Source organism: Vombatus ursinus, unplaced genomic scaffold (genome assembly GCF_900497805.2).
Source record: "Vombatus ursinus unplaced genomic scaffold, bare-nosed wombat genome assembly UNPS02014810.1, whole genome shotgun sequence".
Lineage (NCBI taxonomy): Eukaryota > Metazoa > Chordata > Mammalia > Diprotodontia > Vombatidae > Vombatus > Vombatus ursinus.
Genome location: NW_020954588.1, coordinates 49,574,613 through 49,597,529, shown reverse-complemented (window position 1 = coordinate 49,597,529; position 22,917 = coordinate 49,574,613). Strand labels below are relative to the sequence as shown.

Here is a 22,917-nt window from a genome sequence, read left to right as displayed (position 1 = left end):
TGTGAGGAAGGAGCCAGTTGTTTTCTAGATCGAGGGTCTTACCCTCTTTTTGTGTCCTGGACCACTTGGGCAGTCAGTCAGGGTATACTTATGGACTGCTTCCCAGTAAAAGTTCATAGGATTATAAAGGAAACCAGTTGTTTCTCAATACAGTTAGTAAAATATAAGTAAACCAAGTTTATGGACACCAAGAACCCCAGATCTAGAAGGAAGCTCTCCTCTCCCCCATTTTCTAGTTTTTTAGTGTTATCAGTAGATAGCAAGTATGTATCCTGAGTGCACGTGTGTGGTCTTAAATCCTGGAATTGTTTGTTGTGTTTCTTCTTACTGACGGACCCTTGTTCTGTCAGTCCTTGGAAGGTCCAAGGGACCGCAAAGAGAGGGTCCCAAACAAAGCCTTTCATCAGTGTCCTCCTGGACAACAAGCACTCCCAGATTCTGATCTCGGTTCTGTGGAAGCCTTCTCCTCCATGTGCTCCACTGTCCCAGGGTCATTGTGTTGACTGTTGGCCATCGCTGGTGGTTGTTGTACTTGGTATGCTACAGCAGGCAGCGTCTGGCACCAAAAGGGACGACTCTTCAAAATGTTCTCATGCCTGTCATGCTGCGTGAAGGACAAGAATGACAAACCACCGTGCTGTAGAAGGAAGCTTGTTGTTGTTGGAGGGTGCTACCTAATTATTGAAACAATGTCTTCCGCTTACCTCACACACGTTTTTGAGAAATAGAATTGCTACCTTTTTGTAGCACATACTTAAAGCAGATATTGGCGATCTGTGTTTGCACTATACATTTATTTGCTCCCAGGAAAGGAGAACAGACACTTGACTGCATCTCTTTGGGGTCAGGCATAGTGTAATGCATCTATCTGCCCAGTGTTTTACTCTGGGGATGATAATTTCTTTTAGTGATGGGGTGGTTTGTTTGTTTGCCCTGCAGTAAACAGAATCAAAGATCAGTACAAGGTCTCTGTGAGAATCCCTCCTGATAATGAAAAGAGCAACTTGATTCGAATTGAGGGGGACCCTCAGGGCGTCCAACAGGCCAAGAAAGAGCTGCTGGAACTCGCATCCCGTATGGTGAGCCTGAAGACTTTCTGTGCCGTCTCTTTTTGGACTCATTAACCCCACCTCTGCATGAGCCCTGGTCCCTCCTTAAAGTAGCCCAGTGTTTGCCATCTCCAGCCTTAAGAGATATACTTGGAATTGGGCGCCCTATAAGTGTGCATCTTGAGGGACTGTGGGCAATAATTAAAGCCCCCAAATTTTGCACTTAAAGAAAAGCTCCACGTGAAGGAGGAGAAGCTTCTGAGAGAAGAATGCTTCTTGCATCCTTCCAGGGGCTGCTCTGCCAGAAACACGAACTTGGGAATCTTTTGTAAAATCAGTTAAAGATTATGCTGAAATTAATCTCCTGAAAGAGAGGTGGGGGGCTGGAAGACCCGAACAAGGCTGCCTTTGGAGATGTGGTCAGTGTAGGGGGTTTGCATGCCCATGCCCTAGGAAAGGGGAAGCCTCTGGGAAGGGAAGGGGCATTAAAAAAAGAAGACCCTTTTCAAAGCTCAGTCTGAAGCCTGAGAGGCCCAGAGTACCGACCAGATCGAGTCGTTTGAGGAGCACTTTAGGTGACTTAGGAGACTCCGCTTAGCTAGTGTAGAACCTGGTAAAGTTCTAGATTGGCTGGGGTTGGTATTTTCCCTGCATAGCTCTTGTGGCTTTTTGTTCTACTGGAGCTTCCCGGGCTTCAGGGAATAAACCTTTCCTGATCCAGGGTCTTACCGTGGTAGGACTTCCCCTCCAGTTTTCTGGTGCTGGCCACCTACTGTCCCTTAGAGCCTCAGGGGATTGGCCTCACAACTTTCTGGGCGTCATTCCAAACCTTGAACTGAATGCCTGGGGCGTGCTTTTACCCAGCTGAGTTTTGGTTGTGTGTGTGTGTGATTTAAAGACTCTGAAGACCATCCATCCCCTGGTGACCTTCACTAATGTTTGTGTTTCTAGGAAAATGAACGTACCAAGGACTTAATCATTGAGCAGAGATTTCATCGAACAATCATTGGGCAGAAAGGTGAACGAATCCGTGAAATTCGTGATAAATTCCCAGAGGTGAGATTTCATGGGGGTCTCTAATGCAGTGAGGTCTCCTATTGGCTTTGAGAAACTGGGGGTCTGGAGGCCCTGCTGACCGGCCCCTAAACAGAGGGGAGGCCTCTGCCCCCCCTCCTCAAACCGACTGGTGATTGTCTCTTCCAGGTCATCATCAATTTTCCAGACCCAGCCCAAAAAAGTGACATTGTACAACTCAGAGGCCCCAAGAACGAGGTGGAGAAATGTACCAAGTACATGCAGAAGATGGCGGCAGATCTGGTAGGCCGAGGGCTTGGCCGTGCTTCTGTCTTATCTTACCTGAGGGTTTGGGCCTGGGGGTGCAGGGCTCTGAGACCATCAGAGTATCGTGTGACACGTGGAACGAGACGTGAGTGTGTTTGGCTTCCTTCCTTTTCTTAATTGTGTGTGCTCTTGGCTCAGTTGGGAAATCAAGAACATTCCCATTGATGTCACTTTGCTCTGATGGGAGTGATGTGATAATGCCCTTGCATTGGTTGCTGAGGTGATGTCTGGTTGTCAGTCACCGGTGTTGGTGATAAGAAAGGAGCTGGGGAGTTTGGGATTGTGGTTTTTTCCTACTTCCCCACCAGTGGATAGCCTTGTGCAGCCCATCTGCTGGGCAGTGGGCTTTCCTTCATCAGCGTCGCACACCCGAGGATAGATCCTTCCCCTCCACATCCATTTCCTTTTACTTTATCCAGCTGTCACATCTCTTTCGTCTGCTCCCATTTAAGTAGAGCTAGAGGCAGAGAGAGTATGGGGCTTTCTTGAGTAGGTGATCAGTCTGGCTGTGCTGATAGGTTTGCTGCTCAGAGCTCTCCAAGGAGGGAAAGGAACACGTTTACAGGAGAGCTCTTGGCTCCAAGAAAGGACACGGCCAGCAGCTGTTGCCGTACGGATCTTTCGGACCAGACCTGCTTCTGATCCTGCCTGGGGCTTCCATCCCTCTTGTGCTGCTGGGGAGGACTGGATTCTTGGGGCATTCACCTGAGAGCGCTGCCTTGGCGTGAAGGGCCAGGCTTCTGAGAGATGGGCAGTCCGGGCTCCCGGTCGTCAGATCTTACAGTCCGAGGAGTGGAAAGGTGTCCTCACTCTGGTGGTTACTCACTGTTGTGCCTTTTCTTTTTTTAGGTTGAAAACAGCTATTCCATTTCTGTCCCAATCTTCAAACAGTTCCACAAGAACATCATCGGGAAGGGAGGTGCAAACATCAAAAAGGTGATGAAGGCCCCCGCCCCCGGTCTTTGCTCGGGCTGCCCCAGGGCCCAGCCTTGGAGAGGGGTGTGGAAGCAGAGTGAAAGCTCCCCCCACCCCAGCCCGGCCCCGGTGGCCTTTCATGCGGGTCTCTTCCTTTGTAGATCCGAGAAGAAAGCAACACCAAGATTGACCTGCCTGCAGAGAACAGCAACTCGGAGACCATCGTCATCACAGGCAAGCGAGCCAATTGCGAAGTTGCTCGAAGCCGGATCCTTTCCATTCAGAAAGACCTGGTGAGGGCGGGGGCAGCGGGCAGGGCCGGGGGGAGGGGTGGCGAGACTGAAAGGGCTTGGGGGCAGCTTTGGAATTTTATAGATCAGGCTGATTTTATAAACAGTGTTTCATTGTCTTACTATTCAGTTTGTTTTTAATTGGGGGTGTTTTTCTTGCCATAAATTATCTCTGGAGTTTTAAGTCAAGATGCTGCAAAGACACATGAAGTATCTGAGGAAAATTGATGTAGGTCAAGCCCACCCCAATCTGGATGTCTGGATGTGTAGAGAGGCTCCCTAGCATGGCCGCAGACTGCCTGAACATGAGGGTGATGGCTGGGTCTCTTACATAGATTCCTGCCACCATTTCTTAACCTCCCTCCCCCTCCTATCTATGGAAACAGCTGCCATGTGGTCCCCTCAAAGAAAGTTAAGTGAGCTCATCCTCCTCCTCAGCGTTTTTATTAGGCAGTAAAACAGCTTGAAGATTCTGGGCCCCTCGATCTCATGCCCGTGGGCCATGCCCAAGACTCAGCCTGCTGGGCGTAGCAGTTCAGTATTTCAGTAGATCTCGTCTGATTGTCTCCCCGCCCCGGCACAAGATGACTGACTTCCTGCTTTGTTTTGGCGTAGGCGAACATTACGGAAGTGGAGGTGTCCATTCCATCCAAGCTCCATAACTCCCTCATCGGCACCAAAGGCCGCTTAATCCGCTCCATCATGGAAGAGTGTGGTGGGGTGCACATTCATTTTCCCACCGAAGGCTCGGGCATCGACACCGTGGTCATCAGGGGCCCTGCCCCAGATGTGGAGAAAGCCAAAAGGCAGTTGTTACACCTGGCAGAAGAAAAGGTGAGTGGGGAAGAGAAGGTGTCACCAGGAAGTCAGGCTTGTTGGGGGAGCAGGGGGGTGGAGGCCCACTTTGATTTCTTCTGTGCTGGCAGATGTGACCACCCTTCCCTGCTTGTCTCCTTCTCTCTGTCTTTGCTTTCGTGGCACCTTTTGGTGGTGATCTGAGATGAGGGTCCAGGAGCCCAAGCGGGAGAGGGAGTGGGAAGGGCATGTCTCATGGGGGCAGCAGGACAGGCTTCTGTTGGGGCGTCTTCTCCCCTTGGAGCGTTTGGCTCGTGGGGGCATTTTGTGAGTTAAGACTTCATAACCCAGGCCTTTGATCCCTGTCCATTATGTACTTGTGGTCTCTGCAGCACCTTCAGTGCCATGTCTTGTTTGTAGGACCTTAGATCTTTCACCTCTTTCAGGCTCCTGGTATCCTACGTAAAATCCATGTACAGTTGACCTGGCTGTTTTCCCCCATCCCTTTGAGCTCCTGAGCCCCATGCCACTCTCCTTGTTTCTGCACCTCAGGGTTGTGGACCAGCGCCCCAGGGCACGCGGCAGTGGGGAGGTGGGCATGGGCCTTGGGGCCCTTCCCGTTCATGACTCACCACCCTTCTGAGGACATCATCCCAAAAGCTGGTTCATTGTCCCTTGAAACTTAATGGTCCTAAGAGAATAGGTTGTCTTTGAAGACTCATTCTGATTGACTGCCCATGTGACTGCTCTGAGTGAAGTCAGACTTCCTGGGTCTTTGCCTTTAGCCCTGACCATGGCATCGCCTGGTTCTAAAGCACAGAAGCAGAGGAGGAACTGGGGTCTGGCAGACAATCAGGGCAGGCCATGGGAGAGGAAGGGGAGGTGGGCAGAGGGTAAGCAGAGCGTCGAGGACCAAAGCGGGTGTGACTGGTGCTGGCCCTGCCACCCCGGCTTCAGCAGGGCGCGCCTGTCTGCTGGCACTGCTGCCTCCCCCTCACAGCTCTGCGTTTACGCTAACGCGTGGGTTGGAGAAGTGGGGCTTTTTTCATTAGGAATTAGCAGGGCCAATGAAAAAGGCAAACAGTTAGATTCATTCTCCAGGTGAAGGCTGAAGCTGCCGGGCCTTGTTGACCTCTGGTCAGGTTGGAGGTGGGTGCCTGAGCTGCAGCCCTCGTTTCTGAGTGTCTTGTCCATGGGGAGGACGTGCACATCTAACAGATTACGTGGGAATTGTGTTTGGCAGCAAACCAAGAGTTACACTGTGGATCTCCGTGCCAAACCAGAGTATCACAAATTCCTGATTGGCAAAGGGGGTGGGAACATCCGCAAGGTTCGTGACAACACTGGAGCCCGAATAATCTTCCCCACACCTGAAGACAAGGATCAGGAGCTGATCACGATCATCGGGACGGAGGAGGCTGTCAGAGAGGCTCAGAAGGAACTGGAGGTTCTCATTAAAAGCCTGGTAAGACTCTTGGTTTCCCCTTTGGATCCCTTAGCGCCACCTAGCTGCCCCTCCTTTGTGGTGGCCACACCACAAGCATCTTGATTGTTGGTCTGAAACATGTGGTCATCCTGTAAGGGCTGTCACCATCCTGGCTCGGCCTGTGACGTTACCCGCTATGGGTGGGCCTCTGGGACGGCTCATGCCTCTATTTCCTCTGTCTTCTTTTTTTTTTTCCTTTTGCTTATCTTCATGTGAGTGATCACTACCTTTGATCTTTAGTACCTAATCTTTCCTTTCCTCGTTAGGCACATATAACAGTAATTTGTATAGCCCTTAAAAGTTTGCCGAGCACCTTACATATGCTTTACATTTGAGATGGCATCATCGGACCAGATAGACCTTGACTCGTTTGACATGGACTTGAAAGGAAATGGGATTTAGAAGCAGTGCCCCATGAGGGTTTTCCGCCCGAGAATTCATTATCCAGCCTTCCTTTTCTCGACTTCCTCTCTTCTGTAGGATAATGTGGTAGAAGACTGCATGCTGGTGGACCCTCGGCATCACCGCCATTTTGTCATCCGAAGAGGCCAGGTCTTACGGGAGATTGCTGAGGAGTACGGTGGTGTGATGGTCAGCTTCCCCCGTTCTGGTACCCAGAGTGATAAAGTTACACTCAAAGGAGCCAAAGATTGTGTGGAGGCAGCCAAGAGACGCATCCAGGAGATCATCGAGGACTTGGTGTGTAGTCTGGGGGAGGGGCGGGGGGCTTGTGTTCTAACTTGTCAGGTCACACGCCGTAGGCGGGTGCTGGTCAGACCTTGTTGAGAACTCCCAGTTACACGTGCACACGGGCAGTGTTTCTGCAGGATCGTGGTGGGAAGGTGCCTTCAGATCTTGGCCTGGCTGTGCTCTTCTCTGGTACTCAGGGGTATTGACTTCCTCTTATTTCCTTATCGACTCCTTCACGTTTACTTGAGAAACAAAGATTGGCCTTAGGGGCCTGATGTTAGTGATGGGAGATTGGTTCAGTTGATGTCTCCGAGCAGTGGGGGATGTGTCAGGCTCTACTTGACAGAGTCTTAAACGGGGCTTAGCCCTGCCCCGGAGGCAGTGATGAGCCTGGGGACAGGGTGTTGTGTACCAGGAGTGGTACGTGGGTGTGCGTGGGAATTTGGACATGGACCCTCGGGCACTGTCAATGCCCATAGCAGGCATTTGGTTGTGGGGATCACCCGGTGGTCTGTCCAGGGCTTTGGGAGGGACCATCTGGATGCTATTGTGGAACAGGGTGACCGTGGGGTGAGTGAGGAGAAGGGGACAAACGCAACGAATGTTGAGGAATTGGAAGCACCAAGACTTTGGCAGGTCAGCGAGAGGGAAGAGCGGAGAAGGACAGAAATCATGAACCCGAGAAATTGAAAAAGTGGGAGGGAGATTTTGAGGAGTGATAGGTCGGGTGGGAAGACAAAGATACGTTGAGTTTAGGATGTTCACGGTACATCGAGGTTGGTGACGTAGGCCTTGAGCGAGGGGTTGATAAGGGAGATTTGGGGATCTTTTTGCACAGAGATGGGAACTGATGAGATCCCTTAAAGAGTGTAAAGAGAGAAGAGGGGAGGGCAGGGCCCAAGGCCACTCTTGTGCACGGGGTGTGGTGCAGCAGGGTGCTGTTGCTGCAGGAGAGTATATCCAGAAGGGAGGGAGGTGTGCTGAGCAGCATGTGGGGATTTGCACCTGTTGGAGGGCAGCAGGGAAGCGGACGTACAGCACACAGGGTCAGTAGTAGGAGTAGAGGGTGTGTGAGCATGTGCTGTGCTCTGGGAGTGGGGCAGAGGCATGGAACTCGGAGCAGCCCTGAGGGTACTCGTGTGTGGGAGATTGGGAAGTGAAAGAGGTCCTTCTTCGATAACCTCCTTTTTCCCAATGAAGGATAAAACAACCCACCCTGAGAGAAAACAGGCCGTGTCCTCAGAAAGGAAAGTTTGGGAAATTTTTGTGACTCCAGGGCCAGTGCTCTATCCACTGTGCCACCTAGCTGCCCCCATCACCCTCTTTAGAGAAGCAGGAGTATTTGATGATTTCTTGAGCAAGGACCTGTCCTGTGCCCTAGCAAATACCAGGGTACCAAGCTGGCTGTGCTCGGGTGGTGTGACTGGATTGTTTGGGGTTGAAGCTGTAACTGCCTAGTGAAGGAGGTTTGCCCTCTATTCAACCAACAGTTGACCGCAGTGGGGGAGGGGAGGAAGCTCCTCCCATGGCAGCTACCACACGTCACTCATTTACTTAAAGATGTCATGGCAATCGTAGCTCTGTACAGATGTCTCTTCTCTTTTTGTTTTTCGGCCAATAAGCAATGTGACCGTCCCTCCAGCATTTAACCACTTGTTTTTATGTTCTCTGTTCCCTCATGACCATGAAGGAGGCCCAAGTGACAATGGAGTGCGCCATCCCCCAGAAGTACCATCGCTCCATCATGGGCCCCAAAGGGTCCCGAATCCAGCAGATCACTCGGGACTACGGTGTCCAGATTAAATTTCCTGACAGGGAGGAGAACCCAGGTGTGAGGTGGGGGGAGGGTGTTTTCATTTCCATGTTGGTTCTGCGTAGAACACTGTTTTCAATGTATGTATTGTGGTCCGGATGGTTTCAGTGTGTTTGATGTATGTGAGATGGTTCAGAACACCCAAGTGGCTTTGGTCCCCCAGCTGCAGTGGGGGAGGGGGACCGGGCTGTGTCGCAGTTGGGCGTGTTTCTCTAGCACTTTACAGTTTACAAAGCATCTTTACCACAACCAGTCTGCTACACCTTGTGTGAGTGTCGTCGTCCTTCTGTTTCACAACAGATACGTGTTAGAGGTTGGATTCCAGCTCACAGCTGCGCTCTTTCAGCCCAGTATTCTTGGGGTGTTTCCTCTTCCAAAGAGGGGTAGGCAGAGGTGGGCTTGGCCTGCAGCTGTGCTGCTGTCTACATTCTGTCCTTTTCAGCCTCTTGAGAAAGCTTTTTGCCTGGATGATCCATCCAGCTTGTCGTCTTTTCTCCTGGGGAAAGGGGCTCTGAGGGAGATGGTGTGAAAGATAAGGAAGTAGATTTGACCCCAAAGTGGGGGAGCAGCGCTGCCCCTGCCGCGGGTTCTCCATGTTGTCTTGGAGGCTTGGCAGGCCCTGGGTGTCAGTGGAGTTTGTTGGCTCTCCCTGAACTCTGTGTTCGGGCTCTCGTGTAAGCTTAACTCGAGCACGAGGCACTTTTCTCCCACTGCCTGGGCTGAAATGATGCTAATACTTGGTCCAGTTTATATTGACTTCATCTCCGGAGTCTGTCCCTCTTGTGACGATTTTGTGTGGGTCCTTGGTGAATGTTCCTGCTTGGCAACTGCATTGGAGCGCAGAGTAACACCACCTGCTCACAAATGGGAAAAATAGTGGGGTGAAGTCCCTGCCTTAGTCAGCACCCCACAGGTGATGGATTGGGACATGTGCTTAGGATTCAGGTTCCATTTGGCATTTCAGATTACAACACTTTGCTGGTGCTTATAGTTAGTCATGGCCAGCTAAGATTCCATAAAACTGGGGGTGCTCTTCTCCTGGGGATGGGCCTTCTGAATTGGATTGAATGCTGAGGACCAGTGACAGTATGCTGGCTCCCCAGCCCCCAGGTCAGAGCTCCAAGAGTGTGTCAAGGAAGTCACTGTTCGTGTAGTTGGGTTGCTTTGGGTTTTCTTTTTTTCTTTTTTTTTTCTTTTTTTGGTTTGTTTTGCTTGTTTGGGATCCTTGCTCTCAACTCTCCCTTCTTTCCTGCCCTTTCCATCCGTCTCTCTCCGCTGCTTCCTTCTCCTGCCTCACGGACTCCTTTTGAAGGCTTCTTCTCTGCATCTTCACAGCCAGACCCTGATGCCTCATCCTTGCCATCCAGGGCCTGCTCCCACCACTCAGTGACCTTTGAGGGACCCAAGCTGAGCCTTGGTTCTTTATCCTCCTCGACTCCCAGATTTCTGTCTCTAGCCTTGCCCTCTCTTCCGAGCTGTAGATGTCTGTCTCAAGCTGCCTCCATTCAGGTTGTGACCACCTTAAACCGAATGTGGCGACCACCAAGGGCTTTATCTGGGCCTCCTCATTATGGGACTCTTTCTTTCAGGGGTAGCAAGGATTCATCTAGTTTCCCAGGTTTAAAATGCCAGCTGTATCGTGAACTCTGCCTCCTCTCCTCCCTCCTCTGACCCAAACCCTGTGGCTCCTGGTACTGCAGCATCTCTCCTGTGTAGTCTTTGCCTCTCACACTTGATTCCCATTGTGTGCAGGACCCAGGACTAGTACCACTGGCCTCTTTGGGAGTGGAGCTTTTTTCCTCTTCCGCTCAGCATAGGCATCTTTATGATGAAAAAAAATTCTCCTTCCTCTTCTATTGCATCATTTGACTTGAGTGCAGCCTGCCTCTGTTCTACCAGCTGTTTGGCTGAGTCCAGGTCTGACTCCATGGCCTGGGTTCTTCCCAGTGACTAAACTTAAGCATTCTCAACTCATGTTGTTCCTTGTCACGTGGAGAGCTACAACCAAGTCCTTGGTCCCCTAAATATGCCTATTCCTTTGTGTCCTTTTTTGCCTGTTAAATTTCTGCCTCCCCTATGAAGCCTTCCTCACTTTATGTCTTTACAGTTGGCTTGGGTTTTTGTGTTACACTTGTGTGTTTTTTCTGTCTCTGTCCCCTTCTCCCAATAAAATGGCAAGCAGCATGAAGACACATTGCTGGTTATCTCTTCCAGCACCGAGCATGCTGTTCTGTGTGTGCTGAGCATGAACTCAGCTGTAATATTTCAAGTTTTACATCCATAACAGTCTCAGAACTCTCCTTAGGTTGGGTGTCCTTTATAATAATTCGTTCTTATCATTTGACCTCGGTAGAATCGTTTATGTCCACCCCCCACATCTGCTTTTGAGGGTACATCGAGCTTGCCACCTCAGTGTCTCTGTGGGAAGATGCCGTTAGCAGTGAATGTGTTGCATGGTGTCAAACATTTTTATGTAGAGAGGCCTGGAGGTCTAATCTAGTAACATTCTCTTGCTTCACATACCAGAGGATTTTCTGTCTGATCCTGGAGGTGAGAGGAGCGGCAGAAGCCTTAGAGAGTGTGACCCAGGTGTGCTGAAGGAGCCTGTCGGGCAGTGTCCCACACCTCCTACGTGCACACACATGGGGTGGGGAGCTTTCCTCCTCCTACGTGCCGTGCTCTGGGCGTGGTGCTTTCTGCGTAGGGCCATTTGAAATGGTTCTGCCCAGATCTATAGAGTAGGAAATGGAATATTAAATGACCCCATTTTAGGAAAAGAAATTGAACAAGCCATAAATGAACTCAAAGGGGGATTAAAAAAAAAGCCCTTTCTTTCCCAACGGAAAAAAAAACCTAGACCAGGTGAATTTTTAAGCAAATTCTTTTGTTGTTGCTGTTGTTCAGTCATTTCAGTTGTGTCCAACTCTTCATGACCCCATTTGGGGTTTTCTGGGCAAAGATTACTGAAGTAGTTTGCCATTTCCTTCTCCAGTTCATTTTACAGATGAGGAAACAGGCAAATGGGGTTAAGTGACATGCCCAGGGTCACATAACTAACTAGTGTTTGAGATCAGATTTGAGCTGGGGAAGATGAATCTTTCTGACTCTAAGGCCATCTCTCTATTGTGTCAGCTAGCTGCCTCTAAGCAAATTCTATCAGGCATTTAAAGGACAAGTTCAGTGCCGCATAAACTGTTTGGAAAAGTTGATAAGGAAGAGGTCTTACCAAATTCCTTAAGATTCCTTCTTGTTATTCTTAACAAATTGTGTCACAATGCAGATGTGATCTTGAGACTCCAACTGGGGAGAGTCAAAACTCAGAACTTTTTAAACAAATTTCCGTAATGAGTAATGATGCGAAAATTTTAAAGAAAATGTTATCACGGAGACTGTATCAATATATCACAAGGGTCATATACTACCAGGAATGCAGGGCTTGTTCAATATTAGGAAAACTTGAAACATAGTTACCTATACTAATAACAAACCAACTTACGTGATTATTTCATTAGATGCAGAAAGAGCTTTTGACAAAATACAACACCCATTCCTGTTTTAAAACACACACAAGAAAGAATAGGAATAAATGGAACTTTCTTGATAAATAGTATCTTTGTAAAACCAGATGCATGCATTATCTGTAATGGAGAGAGTTTGTGGAAGCTTTTCCAGTGAGATTAGGGGTGAAGCAAGGATGTCCATGGTCACTATTGCCATCCATTATTGTACAAGCTTTAGCAGTCATGCTAACTATAGTAATAGGACAAGAAAATGAAATTGAAAGAATGTATTTAGAGAGGAAACAAGACTCATTGTTTGCAGGTGATTGTTTACTTAGAGAACCCTAAGGAATCAGCTAAAAAACTAACTGAAAGAGCTTCAGCATAATTGTAGGATATAAAATAAACCCACCTAAATCATCCACATTTGTGTGTGTTGGCAACAAAATTCAGCAAGAAGATAGAGAAATTCCATTTAAAATAACCACCCACAATGTAGAGAGTCTCCCTGCCAAGACCCGAGAGCTAAGTGAACACAATTTCCTGTCCTGGCTCTGTCGCCTTGGGCAGGTCACTTCACCTCTGTCTGCCTCAGTTTCTTCATCTGTAAAATGAAGATAATAATAGCACCTCCTTCCTAGTGTGGTTGTGAGGATCAAATGCAATGATCCTTGTGTAGTGTTCTTTGCAGACCGATGGGGAAAGAGGATCCATGTGCTTCTTGTCGGTCTCCAGAGGCCTGACCATCAGCCTTGAGGTCTCACTGTATTGCTCGGATGTCGGTGCTTCCTGTACTTGTCCTTAGTGATGCTGACCTCTCTGTTTCTGTCGTAGCTCCCATTGCTGAGCCAGCTGTTCAAGAAAATGGGGAAGAAATTGGGGAGGGGAAGTACCTCAAAGAGGCTGACCCTAGCTCTCCAAGAAAGTGCGACATCATCATAATTTCGGGTCGAAAAGAGAAGTGTGAGGCCGCCAAGGAGGCTCTGGAGGTTGGTTGATTTCTTCTTGGGGATTGGGGCTTGGTCTTGCCCAGGTGCTTTGGGCACAGATCAGCTCAGCCTGGTGGGTGGTTTATTTAGAAACAGGTCAGATCTATTTCCCCTCTAAAGCAGCCTGTGTTTTGTGTGTGGGAGACACCTGTTCTAAGCTTTCCACTCCTCCTCCGTGGGATTTGGTCACATTTGGTACTGGGTTTGGATATTTTTCTAATTCAAATGAATTAAAATTAATCTTAACTGGAAGTTAGCTCCTCCTTCCCTCCCTTCTTTGCCCTGTCCCTCTTTTCTTCCCCCTCCTTCCCTCCCTCCCTAGGAGAAGATGGGCAGGGAGGGATGCCCAGCTTTTTTCCAAGAAAGTGGCGGCTGCCCTTTTGTAGCGCCTGGCCCCTTCTGGTCTGCCCGATGATTGGGAGTCCTGCCTGTGTAGCTGCGTGGGCTTCCCCTGGGAGGTGGCGTATGCTCCTCCCAGGCCTTCATTTCTACTGTTTCTCTGCCTTTGTGGTTCTGTTAGGCGCTGGTTCCTGTCACCATCATGGTGGAGGTGCCCTTTGATCTCCATCGTTACATAATTGGGCAGAAAGGAAGTGGCATCCGCAAGATGATGGATGAGTTTGAGGTCAGTGACCTTGTCAGCTGCTGCCCCAGTGCAGTCCCAGAAGCCCTCCCTTCTGGCACCCTGCTGATAGTCGGCCAGTGGGGTCTTCATTGGCCCGGACCCCTTTCTAGCAATCTGCAGCAAGCAGGCCCCGTCCACTGGGGGCATGCTGGCGCATGCCTGAAGCTGAGCCTGGGATCGGATAGTAGCGTCTCCAAAGCGTGCGGCTGGCTGTCTGCACTTAGCAACATTCTGTGGGGCTGGGGTTCCCCCAGGGTCACCATCAGACACACTGGATGCCTGGGACTCTTCAGGACCCCTGTTGTTGCCTCTTGTACACCTGGGTTCATAGCCAGTGGTTTCATTTCATCTCCCTTGGGTGGCCCCAGCCAAGTCCCACAGTGGCCCTGCCTGGGCTCGCCCACTTGGGGTGGGCTTAGTGCCCACAAGCACCGAGTTCCCTCTTGGGTCATTGCTCTAGCACCACACCCTGCTTGAGGGCTGCCCTGTGGCTGGCGCACTGTAGAATGGCCTGGTAGGAGGTTGGAGGGCACCCCGGAGCTGTCTGTGCGTCTGCGATTCAGTTGGGTGCTTGTCGTTTAGGTGAACATCCAGGTCCCGGCGCCTGAACTGCAGTCTGATATCATCGCCATCACTGGCCTGGTTGCCAACCTGGACCGGGCGAAGGCCGGCCTCCTGGAGCGGGTGAGGGAGCTGCAAGCCGAGCAGGAGGACCGGGTAAGCGCGTGTGGCCAGCCAGGGGTGGGCACGGCCCGGGACGTTTGTTCCCAGAGCTCTGTCTTCTTCTCGGACTGTATCTCTGGTAGTGGGACGCTTCGGGAAGCAGAAACGTCATTTTTAATAGCAACCCTTCATTCGGGAAGGCATCTTTTATATTCTTGGAGCCTTGAAGAAGGGTGATTTGGTTCCAGCCAGGCCTGGTAGGACCAGGAACAGGGATTCTTAAACTTGTGCTCCTTTAAGATGGAAATTCATCTGTTTGCTTTCTTTTTTTTTTCCATTTCATATCTTAACTGGGAAGCTACTATTGGCTAAACTAAGTGATCATTAATTATTTGCCCCTTAATGGAGTCTGGGAGCTGGCAGGTCTTTAACAAATGTGAGTTTAGAGTGTGGCCAGTGTAGGTAAAACCCCGAATTTGACTTTGAGGCAGTGAAGGCTGGATGCCAGGTGGCACCTGGGAGGTTGAGACCGGGGTTCACTGCTTGCCCCTCAGGGCCAGCCAGGTGATCCCTTCTGGCTCCCAGATGGCATGCCGTCAGTATGGCATGACGCAAAGGCTGCTCCTGCTGCATAGCTCACAGGGTGCTTGAGCCTCATCCAAGTAACACTGATTTCTGGGCTTCCTCTTGGGGGCGGGCGTGTGTGTGTATGTATGTGACAGACAGATAGACACAAGTGTTCACATTAGCAGGTTCAGGTGACAGCTCTCTCTCCTATGGTGGGGTCACCGTGGTAGACATTTCTTTGGATTTGAACTCATTTAAAGGTGCCTTAGGCTCCCCGCACAGGACGTGGTTTGCTATCATTTATTTTAAGAACTTCAGGATTGCTATTGATCACTAGTTGTATTTGCAGTACAAGGGCACTCCTGAGACACCCTCTGCCTCCCAGTCCTCCAAATCCAGTGAGGCTTTGGTCTGGGGCTCCTATAGTAGAGAATTTCAGGTCACGTGTCCGCGAGTGTTAAGTCGCTGGTGTGAAATGGGCTCCTATTCAGGTTATGAGACCCTCCCTCACCAGCACCCTTGGGTGTTCACTTTGAAGATTCTGAAAAGATCATCCATACTCTGATAGGTGAGGAAAGGACAGAGAAAAACAGGCTTCCTTCTTACAGATCTGTACTTTCTACTCATCCTCCTATTTGGTTGTCTCTGTTGTAGGCTTTGAGAAGCTTTAAGCTGAATGTCACTGTAGATCCCAAATATCACCCTAAAATTATTGGGAGAAAGGGGGCAGTGATCACCCAGATCCGTATGGAACATGAAGTGAACATCCAGTTTCCTGACAAGGATGATGAAAACCAGGTGAGAACGGGTAGTCGGGGCTGATGCCCAGCTCCAGGGCATGTCAGTGAAGAGTTCTGCAGACCCTCAAACATTGTTGGCCATGGTGCTGTTATTGGGGTGGGTCAGAGCAGCATTGCTGCCCTGCTAAGAGAGGAGAGGAGAAGGAGGGTCGGACAGACAGACACTGCCTTCCCAGCCTCCCCTGCTTGTTGGGTGGGTGGGGTGGTTGTTGCCAACCCCAGAAAGGTGGTCAGGATGCCATTTGGTCGTGTAGCCCTGGGGTTGATGGCACATTGCAGGTGGTATGTCCCCCCTTGGGCTTGTGGCATAGTGCCCTTTCTGGGGGTAGAGAGTTAGAACCCCCTGCCTTGGGCAGTGGCCTTCTGGCTGATCTCCCTACCTCCAGTCTCTAGTCCAGGGCATCAGATAGATCTTCTTAAAGAAAGCCCTTCCCTCCCACATTCCACAGAGCCGAGTTGGTGCTCTGCATTACCTTCTGGACTGACTCTGTCCTTGCTAACATGGCGGCCTCCTCAGTGGCATTGGCCTCCTGACTGTTCTGTGTGTTTTCACTGGCGGTCCCTCATCCTGAAATCCTCCTCGCCTCAGTCTCCTACCCTCCTTCACGTCTCAGTCACAGTGCCACCTTGGCCAGAAGCCTTTCCCCAGTGCCTTCCCACTGAGCCCCCTTCTCTTTCCTCTTACATAGTTTGCACGGCTGTGGCTTGTAGCATAGTGCCTGGCACAGAGTAGGTGCTTAATCAATGCTCATTGACCTGGTCTCTTCACTCCCCAAGAGCTGCTTCCTTAGAGCCACTGAATTACCTCGGCATGGTCCCCTTCTGGGAATACTATTTGGGCAGTAGCTGCCCCGGCTGCCTGAGGGCTTCTTCCAGAGACCTGCCAACATCAGCATCGCCCCTGTGACCGGCAGGACTGCCTGTGACTCCTCTCCCTTTCCCGTGCTCTGAGCCTGGGGTCTCATCATCCTCCCCATCCTCATTGGGTCCCTGGACCTCTTGCACTTGGCATTGCTGACCTGGTTCTCATCCTCTGACTGCTTGCTTGCTCTTTGCTGGGGGCTTTTCTTCCCATTTCCTGACATGAGGATTATGCTGCATGACTTTGTCCAGATCGTGGCCTTCCTTGTTCCAGCTCCTGGCTGCCTTCTGGAGCTATTCACCTGTGTCCCTCTTCCCTAACTGCCCTGCTCCCCACGGGTGTCTTGCCTTGGACTCTAGCGCTCCCTGACTGGTGCCCTGTTTCTGTCCCACCCTGAGCAGCTGCCCTCTGCCCACGGGCTCTCAGCGGGGCCTCTCCCTGTCTGCCCTGGAATGTCTCCTCACAACTGCCTTCTGGCTGGCTTCTGTGCTTGAACCCCCTCCCATCCCCTCAATTCTGCGTACTTCTGTCAGAACGATCTTCCTGAAGCCACATTTCTTCATGTCACTTCCATGCTCAGGGACTTGGGCTGCTGCCTCCCTGTTGCCTATTTCTGGGAAGTCCTGACTCCTGTGTTGGATTTCTGTCCTCTATCACCTTGGTTCCCCAGGACTCCGATGGATCTTTCCTGCTCCAGGCACTCCGCCGGTCTCCTTGCTCGTTCCACCACCTGCGTTATTTGTCCCTGCTAATCTGAACCCCTCCATCTACCCCAGCCCCCCACACTGACTGGTTCCCTTCTTTCCCTGATCAGAGTGTAATCATTTGGGATGCTGGGCCTTGTTTTGTTAAACTGATCTTGGCTTTGCCCAGCATATGGTGGACATTCAGCAAACCTGCGTCAGTTTATTTGGAAGTGAAGTTTCTCTTCTCTAGAGACCCCCAAGACAGCCCTTTTCATCTTGGTGCTTCTGTTCTCTTTCAAGGCGCAGGACCAAATTACTATCACAGGGTACGAAAAGAATACAGAAGCTGCTCGGGATGCCATCATGAAGATTGTCGGAGAACTGGAGCAGATGGTTTCAGAGGACGTCTCCCTGGACCACCGTGTCCATGCCCGCATCATCGGGGCCCGGGGCAAGGCCATCCGCAAAATCATGGACGAGTTCAAAGTGAGTTCAGTGTGGACAGGGGCCAGCTTGGATGGGCTCGCTGCATGACAGCCGCTGCCTGACTTCCAGGCCTGCTGCTTCTGCCTAAAATTCCCCCTTCTGTCTTCTCCTAGTGGGTCTGCTCGTGAGCCCTTCACCCCTGACGTTAGGCCAGACCTATTTGTAGTTGCCGGTGGACATCCCTGGTTGCATATGTCTTTTGTATTTAAAGTTATGGTCTCTGGGACCAAGGGGACCAAGGTGGAAGTGTGACCCAGAAGAGAGGGCTGGGTTGTGCGGTGTACCCCAGCTGGATTGCCCTTTAGTGTGCTGGGAGGACTGGCTGCCTGAGATGGGAAACAGCTGGCCTTTCCCTGAGAACTAATTGACATGCCCAGGGGATTGATCTTTCATTGGAGTCACTGTGGAAACTTTCCTCAAGACACCAGCCAAGGTCGCAGCTGGACCTTGAGGGGATCAGGAATTAGCGAGGTAGATTCCTTGGGCTCAGCTGCGTCTCTCCTGCAGGTAGACATCCGTTTCCCACAGAGTGGAGCCCCTGACCCTAACTGTGTGACTGTGACCGGACTCCCTGATAACGTGGAGGAAGCCATCGATCACATCCTCAACTTAGAGGAGGAATACGTGAGTGTCTGGCCAGTGGGCGAGGGTTTTGGACGGGGGGTGTGGCGTGGCCTGGATGCCAGTCCCATCCTGGCACCTTCCTTTCTCACTTGGGCAGGGCCCGCTTTTGTCACAACCCAAGGGTTAGCCCTAAACAGTCGTCGCATTCTCCATCCTAGTAGCCAGCCCCCTGCCCTTGATTGACTCCATGGTTTTTCACTTTGTCCTTCTGACTTGTGCCCCATTTTCCCTATCTGTAAACTGGGCATGATGGTGCCTTACACCATTTTTCTCAGAGCGCATTGGGAGGATACAGTGAGATGAAGGGCTGTCCCGGTGTCAGCCACCAGGACCACGATTGAGTGCCCAGGGTCCACAGCTGATCCGGGTGGCACCGACAGATGCTAAACACCAGCCAGACCCCGGTCCTCTTGAGGACGTGGTCATAGTCATGAGAAGATGTGTGTTGTGTCCATCGCAGGAAGGGTTGGAGGTTTGGTGGTGTCCGTTAGCTAGAGGAAGCTTCAGACCAGGAAGATGTGGGAGGGAGGACCCTCCAGAGACCGCATGGGCAGAATTCTGCCTGTGTGGCTCCCACATCCCGGAATTTCCTTTCATTCTGGCCTGGCAGCTGGCTGATGTGGTGGACTCAGAGGCTCTGCAGGCGTACATGAAGCCCCCTGCCCATGAGGAGGCCAAGGCGCCATCCAAGGGCTTTGTGGTGAGGGATGCCCCCTGGGCCGCGGGCAGCAGCGAGAAGGTAAGCACCTCTGCACGTTTCTGTCCAGCTCCCATCGTTCTCGGGGCCGGGCCTCGCCGGGCACCTTGTGTACGTCCAGATGACAGCCGCGCAGCGGCCCTTGAGCCGTGAGGGGCCTGGTCTAACTGACCAGAGTGCACCCCGCACTGCGGTGCCGAAGCTGGGCCCCGAGGGGGGGTTGGGGGTGGGCATCGCTTCTCTTCTCTCTGAAAGGGGAAGGGGCCGTCATTGGGCACCCCCTTTACAGGGCTTTGTCATTCCCTTGCCACTGCTTCCTTTGGGTGCAAGTGGGTCATTTTCTTTCTCTGGGAATAGTCAGTAGGCGCCACGTGGAGACCCTGCTGTGCACAGAGTGGATGTGAGCTCTCAGTGATTCAGTTTGTCCCGTTGTTTTCTCTGTAGGCTCCTGACATGAGCAGCTCTGAAGATTTTCCAAGCTTTGGGGCTCAGGTAGCCCCTAAGACTCTCCCCTGGGGCCCCAAACGATAATGATCAGAACGGAGAAACCTCTCCAGCTGCCAACCTGAAACTGCCCCATCACAGATACTGTGTCTTAATCTGACCCAGCGGCTGGATCCCATGTAAATTGTGTGTCCCCTTCCCGCCCCCGCCTCCGCCCCCACCCACCCTGACAAGGTCTCCTAGTGAAGCCTGGAGTGCTGGCTCCTGCGTGCGTCCAGTGTGCACTCAGGATCTGTTCCTTGACATCTCCACTCTGGGACAGGCTTTCCACTGTTTTAAACACTAAAAACACAAGTGAAATGCTTCATAATAAAGTAATTGAGACTTTCTAAGCTTCATGGTCCACTCAGCATGTCATTAAGCACTCTAACCTTCATTATGAGATCTCCCCAACTGTGGCGAGGAGTCTACTTCCTGTGTCATGACCTCAGGAAATAAATTTCCTTGACTTTATGAAAGCCAAAATGTTTGCCCTCTTCCTTTCCCCAGCCCTTCCACTTTTGGGTTTGTTTTTGGTGATTGTTTTATCCCAGGCCTTCCTTTGGTAGAGCACCATCTGTTTTCTGCCATCTGCCCAAAAGACCACTTAGCGCAGGATGTAGAACGGGGAGAGAGTCAGACGTGGACGAGGAGGATTTGGAATGACGAGCAGTAATGGCAGAAGGGCCCAGAGAGGCCCCGGGGATGGATGTCCACTCAGTTAGCCGGCCTGGGGCTGGGCCGAGACCACCCAGACTCCACAGACACAGCACCCAAACAGCGGCCTCCCCGCGTAAGACAGACCAGTTCATGGTCCCTTCCCCTTGTTCTTCCCTTTAGAAGTCAGCCCGTCTTGATGACAGTATTACCGGGATAGACCTTGCTTTGTGGACGATGTGTATGCCTTAGGACACAGCACGGGGAGGGGGCGAGTTTGGACAGCCTGGACGAAGAACGGCTCTGTCCTTTTTCTTTCTTTCTTCCCTCTTCATCTCCTCCAATCCTGCCCCCTACCCCCGAAACAAAACCAACACTATTTACAGTTACCTTCTTTCTACCTCAACAGCCAGGGCGGTAGTGGTCTCCTGCACCTGGCCTCTTGATTTAGACTCTAAGTTTGTCATTCTTTTTGTTGGCCCTGGCATTCACGACTGAACGCTCTGCTCCCCACAGTAGATAACAGGCCCTTCCCTCCACCCCGTGAGCAGTGGGGGGCTGCTCTTGAGGGGCCTTTTCGGTGGCCTGTGTCTGGGGCCGTTCTCGAGTCCTTGGGGATCCCCTGGCCGTGCTGGGTGGCTGGGGGAGACGTAGCTCTTGGGACCTTTTCAGGTTGGGGGGTGGGATGCTGAAGCCGTTAATCGGCTCCCCTCGGACCGGAGGGGCGAGGCAAAATGGCGACCATGAGGAATGGGTGCTGAGAGAGGATCTTCCCGTCTTCAGAGGCTCTGTTGTCCAGCTCTGTGGGTGTCCGCTGGCTAAGCCTGCACTCTGTACCTGGACCGCCAGGCCGTGGCAGAGGGAGTGGCTCTCCCAGAACCCTCGTGCCAAGCCCTTGCCCTTAGTGGGTCTGCTCGAGCAGTCTCATTTGTGGGCTTGGTGTAGGAGGGGAGGGGCCTGGGAGGCTCCGTCCATCCCCTGCCTCTGACCTCCAGGAGGTCTAGAGAGCCGCTCTGCCCCTGGGACAGGCTCCTCTTTCCTCAGGACCTTCCCTGCTTCTTGTGAAGTGTCGGCAGAAGCTTGCTTAGGCATCCCTTTCCGTAGGTGTCTCTCAAGAGTTTCATAATAGCCCTTAGCCTGGAGTTGCTCTGGCAAAATTCCCTTGGTTAGAAGCTGGCTTGAGCATGCTTATTGGTAGGCGTGCTGAACGGGGGAGGAGTGAGATAAGGGTCCCCACCTGAAGGTAGAGCTTATTGTTAAGGGGAAGCCAGACTCGGATCTCGCAGAAAGTGGCGTCCCTGTATCTCTAAGGTACCCTGGGGAGGAGGGGGGTGGTCTGTTGCCCTGTTTCCCCCCTTCTCTTCCAGCTACAAGTGTTTCAAAACCTTTCCTGTTGCCCTTCCCTCAATCCTCTTTGCACCCCGTCCCCCCCTTGATTCTTGTCATGGTCCGTCATGCACAACCATCACCCCCTCCCCAAGTCAGTGAAATACTCTTGCAAACCTTTTGCACATCTCCATTAACTGCTAAATGTCTTAGATGCTAGTTTGATTCCTAGCAGCCTATTTGTAAGCCCCTTCCAAATTCTTGGGGCTTGCCCCCACCCCACCCTTTTAAAAATAAAGGTCATGAAATGATTGTACCTAGTACTTTGTCTCCTCACTGTCCCCCATGTGTAGTAACTGCATCCTGGGCAGGGGGAGGGGGATTGTCTGTCCCATTCCTCATTTTTAATGTCTTCCATATCCTATGTTTCCATGGCAACGATCCCTTGGCCTTAACTTTGGAATTTGGAGATTATATGCAAACGTGTAAAAAGGCTCATGAATATGGATGACACTGGAATTTTATAAATTCTGAAATAAAACCTGAAACAGTTTTTAGTGTGCATGAGATTTTTTTTTTTAAAGCCGCTTAGGGTGGGGCAGGGGAGGGAAAGGTCTTGGACCTATTTCTTGGTCCTTAATGAGAAAATACATTTAAAGTGCAATATAAATATTAATTGTAGTACCTACTATGACTGGCTCAAGGGATTGTAGAGAAGGGGTAGCTGGAATCGGTCAGACCCGAGTGTAAGTCCAGCCAAGTCATTTTGACTGTTTGCCTCAGTTTTCTCATCTGTTAAATAGGGGTAACACGGGCACCTTCCTCCCAGGGTCGTTGTGAGGGCCTAATAATAACTAAAGCACTTAGCACAGTGCATGGCAGAGTAAGCACTATATTAATGTTAACTTTTGTAGCGACCCTGAGTCCTTGAATGAGTTTTTTTAATTGACTGTTTCTGTATAGTTGATTTTCTTTGTAATCCTATGCATTTTACACATTTGAAAATAGGATTCTGAGAAAGGGTTCATCAGTTTCCTGAGACTGTTTGTGGAGTCCGTGATGCAGCAGTGGGTAATGACCCCCTGGCAAAGACTTGAGTGAAAGTAGAAGCCTGTCCTCGCCTTGGGACAGATGTCTGGAAAAGGGGTCTGCGTGCTCCCCGCTGGGCCCCTCGCTCCAGGGAGTTGGGAGGGCATGATTATTTGGGGGTGGCTAGGGTCTGGACCTGGAAGTGTCTTTGTAGGCGGAGCCCCGGAGGAGTCTTCCACTACATGTCATTGCTGACTTGGAGCCGGACGTGAGAGGTCACATGGCCATTACGTGTGAAGGCAAGACTTCACACCTGGCTCCCAGCTCACTTTTCAGTTGAAAATTTGGATATCTGAAATTTGGACCTAGGTGTGCTCAGTATAGAAACATTATGGCGAGATATGAAGTCTGGAAAGAGCTGGCTCTGAATTCAGGCTGGCCATGTGGCCCTCAGGGGCACGTTGGAGCCTCGTTTTCCTCATCTGTGAAATGACACGATCCCCTGATCAAGACTTTATGGAAGGAAGGAGTGAGAGAATGTGCA

The 22,917-nt window shown here is 51.1% G+C and overlaps 1 protein-coding gene across 2 annotated transcripts in view; it reads left to right on the top strand.

Moving 5' to 3' along the window:
- The window catches only part of HDLBP (high density lipoprotein binding protein), an 86,714-nt gene extending 64,817 nt beyond the window's left edge, over nt 1–21,897 (top strand). For both annotated transcript variants that reach the window (XM_027876102.1, XM_027876103.1), the window contains exons 12-28: nt 940–1,079; nt 2,001–2,105; nt 2,253–2,366; nt 3,240–3,326; nt 3,467–3,598; nt 4,211–4,429; nt 5,634–5,855; nt 6,357–6,575; nt 8,257–8,395; nt 12,714–12,868; nt 13,389–13,493; nt 14,076–14,210; nt 15,378–15,521; nt 17,372–17,557; nt 18,065–18,181; nt 18,792–18,920; nt 19,323–21,897. In XM_027876102.1, the coding sequence (XP_027731903.1) occupies nt 940–1,079; nt 2,001–2,105; nt 2,253–2,366; nt 3,240–3,326; nt 3,467–3,598; nt 4,211–4,429; nt 5,634–5,855; nt 6,357–6,575; nt 8,257–8,395; nt 12,714–12,868; nt 13,389–13,493; nt 14,076–14,210; nt 15,378–15,521; nt 17,372–17,557; nt 18,065–18,181; nt 18,792–18,920; nt 19,323–19,409 (2,435 nt within the window). In that variant the 3' untranslated portion in view covers nt 19,410–21,897. The remainder of the gene's footprint in view (nt 1–939; nt 1,080–2,000; nt 2,106–2,252; nt 2,367–3,239; nt 3,327–3,466; nt 3,599–4,210; nt 4,430–5,633; nt 5,856–6,356; nt 6,576–8,256; nt 8,396–12,713; nt 12,869–13,388; nt 13,494–14,075; nt 14,211–15,377; nt 15,522–17,371; nt 17,558–18,064; nt 18,182–18,791; nt 18,921–19,322) is intronic.
- The last annotated feature ends 1,020 nt before the right edge of the window (nt 21,898–22,917 follow it).